Genomic DNA, 11,563 nt, shown 5'->3' with positions numbered 1-11,563 from the left:
CCCCCCCGCTGCTGCCTCTCTCCCCCCTCGCTCCCCCCGCTGCTGCTCCTCTCCCCCGCTGCTGCTCCCCTCCCCCGCTGCTGCTCCCCTCCCCCCGCTGCTCCTCTTCCCCCCCCGCTGCTGCCTCTCTCCCCCCGCTGCTGCTCCTCTCCCCCCACTGCTGCTCCTCTCCCCCCGCTGCTGCTCCCCTCCCCCGCTGCTCCCCTCCCCCCTGCTGCTCCCCTCCCCCGCTGCTGCTCCCCTCCCCCGCTGCTGCTCCCCTCCCCCCGCTGCTGCTCCCCTCCCCCCGCTGCTGCTCCCCTCCCCCCGCTGCTGCTCCCCTCCCCCCTGCTGCTCCCCTCCCCCCGCTGCTGCTCCCTTCCCCCCCGCTGCTGCTCCTCTCCCCCCGCTGCTGCTCCTCTCCCCCCGCTGCTGCTCCTCTCCCCCCGCTGCTGCTCCTCTCCCCCACTGCTGCTCCTCTCACCTCTGCTTGTGCCGCTCTTCTAGCCTTGCTGCTTCTCTTCTCACACCCCCCCTCTGCTGCTCCTCTCGCCTCGCTGCTGCTCCTCTCACCCCGCTGCTGCTCCTCTCACCAGACCAATCACTTTTGGATGACACCATTTCCCTCTCTTGACCCCTTCGCTGCCTCTAATTTGTCATGCTGCTTGTCTATCTTCCATTATCAAAGGAGCAGCAATTTCCTTCTGTCAAACACTAGGCAGACCATTATTTTTAATTGCTGCCACAAACCTCTATTTCCCCATTCACTGTCCTGAGTTCACTCCCTGGAAACCATTTGAACCAGACTGTTTGTAATCGTGGCTTACTATTTGACCCCAAGTTGAGCTTCCAGTCTCATATCTCTCCTTTCACAGCAATGCCGAATTAGACCTCCCGAGTATCATCCATCTCTGTCCTGCCTCATTTTGCCCACTGCTGACCCCTTAATAATAATAATAATAGTAATCACTTATTGTCACAAAGAGGCTTCAATGAAGTTACTGTGAAAAGCCCCTAGTTGCCACATTCCGGCGCCTCTTTGGGGAGGCCGGTACAGGAATTCAACCCACGCTGCTGACATTGTTCTGCATTACAAGCCAGCTGTTTAGCCCACTGTGCTAAACCAACCCCAGTTCTTTGTTACCTCCACCCTCAGGTGTTACTGGCCGGTCTTCCTTCACTCACTGTCTGTGGGTTCACAGTGCTATGTAAAATTGAACACGTCCAAATCTCTGCCTGAAATCTCTGCACCAACTCTCGCTCACGGTCTCAGTCGTTCATTGGCTCCCAGTCTGGCAACACCTTGAATTTGAAATTCTCATCATTGTTTTCAAATCCCTCCATGGTCCTTATCTCTGGACCCTCATCCAGTTCTACAACTTCCTGAAAACACATCCAACCTCTTTACACACCTCCCGTTTTTAAACTGTTCCATCTTTGGTCGCTCAGCCCCTCAGCTCAGAAACTCCCTTCCTAAAGCTTTCTGCCTCCCTATCTCTCCTTCCCGTTTTAAGATGTTCCTTAAACCCTACCACTTTGACCAAGAAGTTGATCTAATTCCTCCTCATGTGGTTTGGTGATAGATGTTGTCTGATACTGACATGGCGAACTGCCTTGAGGTGTTTGATTCTGTTCATGGTGCTATATAAATACAAGTTGTTGCCTATCATGCTCAATGGTCACTGAGGAAATTAGGTCTACCCTTAGTAACTGTATTCTCCTTCTCCAGTGCCAATCTGGCATGCACTAGACCACAAAAAAGAAGGAAGCAACCAGAGTTAACCTTGCTGCAGGTTATACTTATTCCTGTCCTTGGAGTGTACCAACCAAAGTCAGCTCAATCATCACCAACTGGAGAATATAGTTTGGAACATCTGGACTGTATATGACTAGACAGAGGACAGTGCTTTTACCTGTTAAGTCACTTGGGGATAAAACAATAAAATTGGGTGGATGGTCATGTAGTGGTAATGTCACTCCACCAGTAATCCAGAGGCCTAGGCTAATGCTCTGAAGACACAGGTTCAAATCCCACCATGGCAGCTGGTGGAATTTAAATTAGTTCATTAATTAATTAATTTGTTTCATAAATTTAAAGTACCCAATTCCTTTTTCCAATTAAAGGGAAATTTAGCATGGCCAATCCACCGACCCTGCACATCTTGAGTTGTGGGCTGAGACCACACAGACGCGAGGAGAATGTGCAAACTCCAGATGGAAAGTGACCCGGACCAGGATCGAACCCGGGTCTTCGAGCCATGAGGCAGCAGTGCTAACCACTGTGCCACCTTGCCATCCCAAAACTGTAATTTACAATTTACGGGGCTGGTTTAGCTCACACAGCTAAATACTGGCTTTTAAAAGCAGACCAAGCAGGCCAGCAGCACGGTCGATTCCCGTACCAGCCTCCCCGGACAGGCGCCGGAATGTGGCGACTAGGGGCTTTTCACAGTAACTTCATTGAAGCCTACTTGTGACAATAAGCGATTTTCATTTCATTTCAAATGGGGAATTAAAAGCTATTCTCAGTAATGGTGACCAGTTCACCAATGTCCTTTTGGGAAGGAAATTGGTCGTCCTTACCTGGTCTGACCTACAAATGACACCAGATCCATGGCAATGTGGTTGACTCTTAACTGCCCTCCGAAATGGTCGAACAAGCCTCTGAGTTCAAGGGAAATTAGGGATGGGCAACAAACACTGGCCTTGCCAATGATGCTCACGTCCCATGAGAGGACAAACGGCGTTTTTAATTCAATGAGTTAATAAATCTGAAATATAAAGCTGGTCTCAGTAATTGTGACCATAATGCTATCATCAATTGTTGGAAGAAAATCCCAACTGGTTCACTAATGTCTCCTTCAGGGAAAGAAATGTGCCGTTCTCACCCAGTCTGCCCTGTAGGTGACTCTAGATCCACATCAATGTGGTCCACTCTGTCGTCCTCTGAAATGGCCAAACGTTTACTCAGTTCAAGGGACAATTGGGGATGGGACCCCTACAGAACCCCTTCAGTGTGGAAGGAGGCCATTTGGCCCATCAAATCTGCATCGACTCTCCAAAAGAGCACCCCACCCAGGCCCACTCCTCCCACCCCATCCCCATAACCCCACACATAACCTGCACATCTTTGGACACTGCGGAGCAATTTTAGCATAGCCAATCCACCTAATTGCTGCTCATCTTTGGGCTGTGGGAGGAAACTGGAGCACCCGGAGGAAACCCACACGGACAGGGGGAGATGTGAAACTCCACACAGTCACCCAAGGCCGTAATTGAACCTGGGTCCTTGGCGCTGCGAGGTAGCTGTGCCAAACATGGACAACACATTGCTGGTCTTACACGTCCCATTAAAGAACACAAGTTTAAAAAAAATCCCATTTTTCAAAACCATTTTGAGGTGTCCACCTAAAATTGCCGTGTGCGGTGGGAAGAGGATGGCAACTGGTGCGGTGCCGCTTTAAGAGCGCCTTGGTGACGGCTTGTATTCAAATAAAGCTGCGGCCAGCTCGGGCTGCGATTGGCCGAGGCCGGGTGGGCGGTGGGCGGGGCCGACGGGATTGGAACGCTTGCGGCGGCGGTGATTGGCCAGCGCCGGGTGGGCAGGGGGGTATAAATACTGGGTTATTTAGGAGCGGTTACTATTTCCCGGAGCGGCTGAGCGGATTATAGAACGGGGAGCGCAGCCCCGAAGCGCCAAACCCCCCCCCACTGAGAAATAACCCTCTTCCTACCATAAGGCTCAGAAATCCCCTCACCTGTTAAAGTCGATTAATCGCTCAGGTGGGACCTACAGTCGGACCGATTAGTTTTTCTTTTCGCTGTCGGTTCTCTCCGGGAGGAGGTCGGGGAAGGAGGAAGTGTTCGTTTATACCCCCCGGGCGCTGGGAGGACCGGATCATGGAGTTCAAGGTGGAGGCCCACCGCATCATGACCATCTCCCTGGGGAAGATCTACTCGTCCCGGGTGCAGAGGGGAGGCATCAAGTTGCACAAGAACCTGCTGGTGTCCCTGGTGCTGAGGAGCGCCCGTCAGGTCTACCTGAGCGAGCAGGAGGAGCTGTACCTGCAGCAACAACAGCTGCTCCTGGCCCAGCCCGGAGAGCAGTCCCCGGAGGGCTGGGCGGACAGGACTGAGTGCGAGACGCCCACAGAGCAGCCTCCAAGCTGGGCGGAGATGGAAAGCAGTAGCGCCAAGGAACAATCTCCCAGCTGGACTGAAATGGGTCGAACTGACTCCAAGGAGCAGCCCGCTAGCTGGACCGAGGTGGAAAGCAGTGGCTACAAGGAGCAGGCTCCCAGCTGGACTGAAATGGCCAGGACTGATTCTAAAGAACCAGCCTCCAGCTGGACTGACATGGAAAGCAACAACCCTGAGCAGCCGGCTGCTAGCTGGACTGAGAGGCAGAGGACTGACTGCCAGGAGCAGCCCCTCAGCCGGGTTCATTCGGAGGAGAGGACTGACCGCCAGCCCCCCAAGGAACAGGGGCTGGAGGAGGGGAGGACCACCCGGGAGCCCAGAGTCCCCTGCCGGACTGTGGCTGGGTGCCCTGGGCGGCTGGTGAGGAGGACGACCAGGGAGCAGGAGTCGGTCTGCACCCGCAAGAGGAGGAGCTCCGATCAGGGGGCGGCGGCAGAGCCCGCAAGTCCACTCAAAAGGGCTAGGACTGAGCCGGAACTGGTAGTCCTCCAGGCTAGCAGCCAGTCGGAGGAAGAGGAGATGGAGACATCTTCCAACGTCTCCAGTCTCATCAACATCTTTGGTTCCAGTTTCTCTGGACTTTTGACTAAGGAGGAGAGTGAGGGGGAGAGTGGACAGATCTGCTGTGACCAAGTGCTGGGCAGCATGGGCTCTTGGAGCAGGGCGATTGTCGCCTTCTGAAATGCATTCACTTACTTTTTTTGTTGGCAAAGAGAGAGAGACCAGTTGGGTCTTTGAGGGAGGGATGGTTGAGGTTTGGAGTATCTCCCCCCTCCTCTCAAAAGGTGCCTCAACAAACCACGTGGGAGAGCAACTTAATTCATCACCCACAATGAAGGAGACGTTGCTGAGTGGAGAGACAGGTCCAGACAGGTTTGGGGCGACAGAGGAGTTCAGGTTCCTGTGGGGTTTTTTTAATTTTTACTTTTCCGTTTAGAAGTGTAACTTCGCAAGTTTTTCTTTTGAAAGGCAAGCAAGAGATTTGAATTATTCACAAAACTGTTTTACATATCTCCAAATACTTTTTTAAAAACTCAAACGCAACTCTTGCTGAGTCAGAGTGGAAGTCACTAGCCATTCATTTCCCCCTCCTGGTTCCGTGCTAGTTTGAGCCTTGCATGGGACCTCTCAGTGAGAGCTGTTGTGAGCACGTTTCTGTACTTTTGAGTCTTTGTTCTATAAAGACTTGGGAGGGGGGGATTATTCTCCGTTGTATTTTTTTAGTACTTGTTTGTTCTTCCTGTTATATGAATGGTGTAATTTAAACAAATTAAAAAGTTATTTAAATTAATATTGCTGCCGGGCGTGTTTCTTACTGCACTGGTTCACACGATGGGGTTAGTTAACCTTGCAGGGGGAGGGGAGTTTCCTTTGACTATTGTTTGGGGAGGAATGTGTTAGGCCCTCTTTTAAGACTGCTGCTTTTGTCAACTCTTTAAGTCGGGTAAAGTTCACGAGTTGCAACCGCAACTTTTTTTTTTCACAGGCGCTCCACTCAACCGCCGAGTTGAGTTTTTTTTAAGTAGGCGGATTTTCCACTTTTCAAATAGACTTCAAAAAAAAATTGAACGGCCATTTTTAAAAGTGGAAATTTATTGTAACTAATCTTTTTAACCCCACTCTTCCATTTGGGATCTGATTGTTTTGTTTGGAATTGAATTCTGTGAATCTCTTTTTGTCCGAGAAAAGTAGGAGTTCTGAACTTTTATAGTTTTTGTCGTCCTTCTCTTTCCCCCCCGTTCATGTGCACCCTGCATCAGCTTAACTACCACTAGCTGCTCAATTCTGCTCCATTCTCATTTTAAAAAAAGTATATCAGTGGGATTTGCTTCAAGTTTGTCCCAGTTTCCTTTTTCTGTGCCTTTTATGGGGTGGTGGTCAGAAGGAGCCAGTTTACAATTGGGAACAGATGAATGTAATTTCTAGAATTAGACCATGGGCTCTGCTCTGTTTTCTCTCTTGATGAGGTTCAATTCATGTAGCTGTGGTACACAATGTTATGGAATACAGGAGAAGTGCATGCACACTTGGTAATTCAGTGTTAATGGTTCATGGTAGTAGTATAGTATTTATTGGCAGTTTATCAGTTTATTTTCCCTTGGAGCACTGACTTGGCAGTAGTGGTGGTGTTACATCTTGCCTGGGTTGTGGCGTTTGAATCAACTTTCCATGCTCTGATGCAACCTCCTGTAATTAAACCAGTTCCCAAGTATGTTTAGCTGCTTCATGATTCAGTAACCGTTTGAAGGTTTGTCTCCAGTGTCCTCTCTAACAAATCCCTCAGCTGACATGACTAAAATAGGTTTTTCTGATTACGGTTTGTAGGATGCAAGTCTGCATACGTGACTGCACTTCAGAAGCACTTGAAATAATTTGAGGTGTCCAGAGGATAGAGGTGCCCAACCAAATAAAAAGGTTCTTTGTTTTCTTGGTGCATTAGAACATACTTTCTAAAAGTGATCCTGCTTGTTTTTATTAGTATTGTGGTCCCTATCTCATTGTTTCTATTTAACTGTAGTGGGCATCATTGCCATGATGTTCCAGCTAGGTTTCACTGGGTCATGAGCAGGCATAGGAATGCTAGCTGACTTGTGGAGTACCAGTACTATTAACCCAGCTATTCGCAATAAATATTAATGATTTAGGTGAAGGAACTAAAAATGTAATATTTTTAGAATAAGAGCTCTTGAGGAGGATTTGGACAAATTGGAGTGAGTGGGCAAATAAACAGCAGATGAAGTATAATATGGCAGATTATTGTATGAATGCACATTTCCCCTCAATCTATAGCTGAGTGTCTTTGTACATGTCGCTGTTGTTAAGAACACAGGAGAGATCTAGTTGGTTAGGATTATATTTATTGGAGAAGAATAAAGGGAGATCACTGGGCGAGAGACGTTCCTGGTGGCTCGAGTCCAGAACCAGGGATCACTCCAAGGATGCAGGGTAAATCATTGGAATGGAGATGAGAAATTTCATCTAGAATGGGTGGCCTGTGGAATTCATTACCACAAAGCAGTTCAGGCAAAACTTTGTTTTTGTAGAGGAGTTGGATTTACAGCACGGGAAGGGGGTGGGGAGAGATCAAAGCATGTTGGGAAAAGAGGAACAGTTGGATGATCCAGCTATGATCATCAATGGTGGAGCAGGCTTGGACGGCGTCCTCTTGCTCCTATTGTCTGTTTCTCCCTTCCCATGAGCTTACAGGCACCAAGACTAATGTAATACCCAATTAGCTCAAACAGTTTTTACACTGGGCCATTTTCATCTGTGACTTGATGGTGGGTTCTGACTTTTGTTTTAAAAACCGCTTTTCTCCAAGCAGTGCAGTGAATTTGGTCTTCTGTTCACCATTCAGTGATAATTGTACAACTTTACATTCAACTGCTTGGGTGTTTATGACTGCTCTAAAGATCACCTGAAGTTTTTCTACACTAACAACTGGATAGTCTCTTGAAAGGCAGATGTCAAACATGCATTAAAAGTCTTGGTTAAGAGCACAGAAGATGAATAAACAAGTTTGAGGTACATGGAACATAAACAGTGCAGAAGGAGGCCATTCAGCCATCGCATCTGCACCAACACACTTAAGCCCTCACTTCCACTATCCCTGTAACCCAAAAGCCCCTCCTAACATATGACAACTGACAGCAGTATTTGGGGGGGCTGACTGGCGTGCTTGTCTAACATCTGATCAGCCTTGCTATTCAATGCAGTTGGTCAGAAGAGCAAGATGTAATTGTTTTTTTTTGTTCCATGTCTTCAGAGGAGCATACATACTGCCTTCTGCTGTCTTCTATCACTGTTTTCTGTTGACTGAATGATGCTTCAGGCAGGGAGGCGGTCATTGTCAAATAGATTGTACAGCAGTTCAACAACAATGATTTAGTTAGTCACCAGAGTGAAGAATCTGGGGCTTTTTAGGTGGGGATGCTCCAGCCAGAAATGGGGTTGAGCAAAATTCTACTTTTTGAAGACTATTTGGAAAATAGCCATATCCCTCCACTTTTGGATTACCAAGCTGACGTGGGTGCAAATGTTCCAGTGCAGCCAGTTGTGAGCCAAGATCCCAAAACAAAGCTCATTGAGGGATTTTTAAGATGGTTAACTTGTATTATACATGGGGGGGTTTAGAAAGCCATAAGTGTTATAACTATTGCTGTTTGGGTGCAATGGGACTGACAGTGGAGAGATGTTCCTGATGGTGGGGTTGTCCAGAACCAGGCCTGTGGAACTCGCTCCCAGACTAGTTGGGTATCATAGGATATTGTGTGTTGGTGAGGCAGAGTTGGATTATCAGCCCTGATCATAATGAATGGCTGGAGCAGGCTCTAAGGGCTAAATGGCCTCTATTATTTATTCATTTTTTTGTTTCGATCTGTATATAGATGCAGTCCTTCACTTTAGCAGCTGGAAGGAAGGCTAGGTAGGTAGTGAGTCAAGATAGTTGTGACCCTTGGCTCCACTCGTATGCTTGGCACATTGATCATAATGTAAAATTTGAAATTTAAAGACCTCCTTTTATATCCATAATCAAGAGCTCAAAATGCTTTGCCTGCCTGATGGCAGGGTTTGGGACATCTAGAAGTCTCTTACAAGGGTCCATTTACTGTGGTCCATGTTGGGGGCAGCAACTGTTTCAAAAATCCAGGTACTGGGTTAGTAAGTGTAGGATGTTTGAGTGATATATTTGCTCTGGTTACCTGAACCCATGTGCAAATTGGTTTGGGGATTATGGTTAACATGTGGCTGAAGGAAGTGTTGCATTTCATAGGACACGGGCACCAATATTGGGACAGTAAGGCAGTGGGCCAGGGTGTGGGTCCATGAAGAAGCCTGGCCCTAGGGTTGTAGCATAATGGACAAAAAAAAGCTGTTTTTAAACTAGTTGGAATGGCTCAGTGAAGAGAGTAGCATAGTCTGAAATGGAGGCTCTCTTCATGGGTATCTTTCCATCAGTGGTGATTAACAATGGTTGGGCTGTCTGCCTCTTGGCTGCATCCAACTGTTGGCAAATCTGAGTGTGCAGTCTTCTCCATGACTCCTCTGCCCCCCACTTGCTAATTAACTGTGGCGTGGCACAATGCCCATATTGGTGCACATGCTTGCTGTACTCCCACAATGAGGTGTTGATTTCCATTCCATGGCTCAGATCGGCCCAGAGTGTGATCTAGGTTCAGCATGGCTGTGTATGGGGGGGGGAAACCAACTGGTTGCAAGAAATCCTGCAGGGACCTGCTATCACTGTCATAAGCTTGTTTTTAAAAGCATTGACTTCTGTTTTATATTCCATTTGCCTCATCGGTATATTTCTGAATCCTAGTCAGCAGCTGCCTTTCATGGTGAAGGCAGTTTTACAGCTGAAATCTGGCAGTGGGGTCAGCTGTTGATTTTGGTCTGCTCCCGGGTGTCTTGGTTGGCTTGCGTTAAGATCAACTAGGAACGTGAGTTTTAAAGCATGGACGGATATGTGTCTAATAAAGTGCAGTCACTTTGGGAAAAGCAACAGCCTGCTTCTCAAATGTTATTGGGCATCTTTGTCTGTATGAAGGCAAGAAGTGATTTAACATATCTGGAGTTATGACAGTATGGCGCTCTCCTCCAATGCATTGGAAGTTTTGGGTTAAATTGTCAAGAACCACGCCAGAGATTTCTGACCCTCTTGAACTCCTAGTGGACTGAGATTGGGGTGGTGTTTGAGTCCTGGTGCTTTGAGTTTCCTCTGACCCACTCATTGCAATCTTTTTATCATAAAATATAGCAGGGACGAGGAACTTGCTGTAAAGCTTGTTTATACTCTTTTTCTGTGGCCTTCTGGACTCTGACCTCATGTCAATTACCATTCCTGTTCCTAGTCATAAATGGGCAGCCAGTGATTTACCACTTTTGGGCCTAAGGTTGGGTGGGCGAGGAGAAAGAATGCAGTAGCGCAGGCTCCTTGTTTCCAATTGCCATCCCAATATTAGGGATTTGGAGGAAGCACAAATGGAGACCTTGAACCCTACACCCACATCCATGAAAGAATACAATGTACCAGTAAGGAATGTGAACGAATACACTCCACTTTCTTGGATGAGTGCAGTTCCAACAGCACTCTCAGCTTGACAGCAGTGTGTATCATTTGCATGATGCATTGTAGATACTTGCAAAGATTCCTTTCGACAGCCCCTCCCAAACCCATGACCTAACGGTGAGGGCAGTAGCTGTAGTGGAACACTGCCTGCAAGCTCCCTTCAAGCCACCCACCATCCTGCCTTGAAAATATATTGCCATTTCCTTCACTACACTGGGTCAATACATATAAACTTTATTATTGTCACAAGTCGGCTTAACATTAACTCGGCTTAACATTAACACTGCAATGAAGTTACTGTGAAAATCCCCTAGTTGCCGCATTCCGGTGCCTGTTCGTATACACGAGGAAAATTCAGATTGTCCAATTCGCCTAACAAGTATGTCTTTGGGACTTGTGGGAGCAAACCCACGCAGACACTGGGAGAATGTGCAAACTCCGCACAGACAGTGACCCAAGCTGGGAATCATACCTGGGACCCTGGCGCTGTGAAGCAACAGTGCTAACCACTGCGCTACCCTGTTGATTGATTTTAACCATTTACATGTTTAAGTATAGATGGCTAATGGAATATTGTTTATAGAAAGGAGATTCACTTGGGTGCAGATAATTTGAGGGGGTAATGTTTAGCCCTAGCTAAGCATACCATGGGATAGATTTGTCGGAGACTGATTATGTAATTAAGGGGCGGAGCCAGGTTTCTTCCTAACAGCACTGTGGATGTACCTACACAAGACAGCTCACCACCACCTCGAGGGTAATTGGGGATAGGCAATGAATGCTGGTCTATCCAATGACACCTCCATCCTATGAATGAATAAAGGAAGAATTTAGGGCTCCAGGAGGTTATAGATATAGGGAGGGTTAAGACCATGGCAAGATTTGAAAAGTGAAGATGTTTAAATGGTGATGTTGCCATACTCTGCGAGGGAGATAGATGAGCAAGAGTGCAAGCTAAAACACAATTTACTGAATGACTCCCAATGGACAAGATTTCACAAACCACGTGAAAATTGTAGTAAATATAAGTCGTCAAATAGTGGATGTGTACTGATTTGCTGGGCAGTTCACTTCACATAATGGCATCAATTTCAGCCAAAAGTCCTTCAAAGCTCTGAAGCCACACAGTAAAATTTAGCCACCAATCGCCATCCAACAGCAACTTCACTCGAGTTCCACAGGTGCAATCTTCAGCGAAAGGCTCAACTTACCGCACCCCGTCAGCTCTGCTTCATCTGCCGTGTTCCTTTCCTGCTGTACCCCAACCTCCTTGTCAGCGCTTTGGTGCCCTTGTCCATGCTTTATGGTCGG

The 11,563-nt window shown here is 47.6% G+C and overlaps 1 protein-coding gene across 1 annotated transcript; it reads left to right on the top strand.

Annotated features, from left to right (window-relative positions):
• The first annotated feature begins 3,630 nt into the window (after positions 1-3,630).
• On the top strand, positions 3,631-5,470 carry LOC119964939 (immediate early response gene 5-like protein). Its single transcript, XM_038795144.1, has one exon. The coding sequence runs from the start codon at positions 3,880-3,882 to the stop codon at positions 4,858-4,860; it is 981 nt and encodes a 326-aa protein (XP_038651072.1). The 5' UTR covers positions 3,631-3,879; the 3' UTR covers positions 4,861-5,470.
• Positions 5,471-11,563: the final 6,093 nt, after the last annotated feature.

This window comes from Scyliorhinus canicula, chromosome 4, assembly GCF_902713615.1.
Source record: "Scyliorhinus canicula chromosome 4, sScyCan1.1, whole genome shotgun sequence".
In the NCBI taxonomy this organism is placed as follows: Eukaryota; Metazoa; Chordata; class Chondrichthyes; order Carcharhiniformes; family Scyliorhinidae; genus Scyliorhinus; species Scyliorhinus canicula.
The sequence above is the reverse complement of the archived record's forward strand: the minus strand, read 5'-3'. Positions and strand labels throughout refer to the sequence as shown.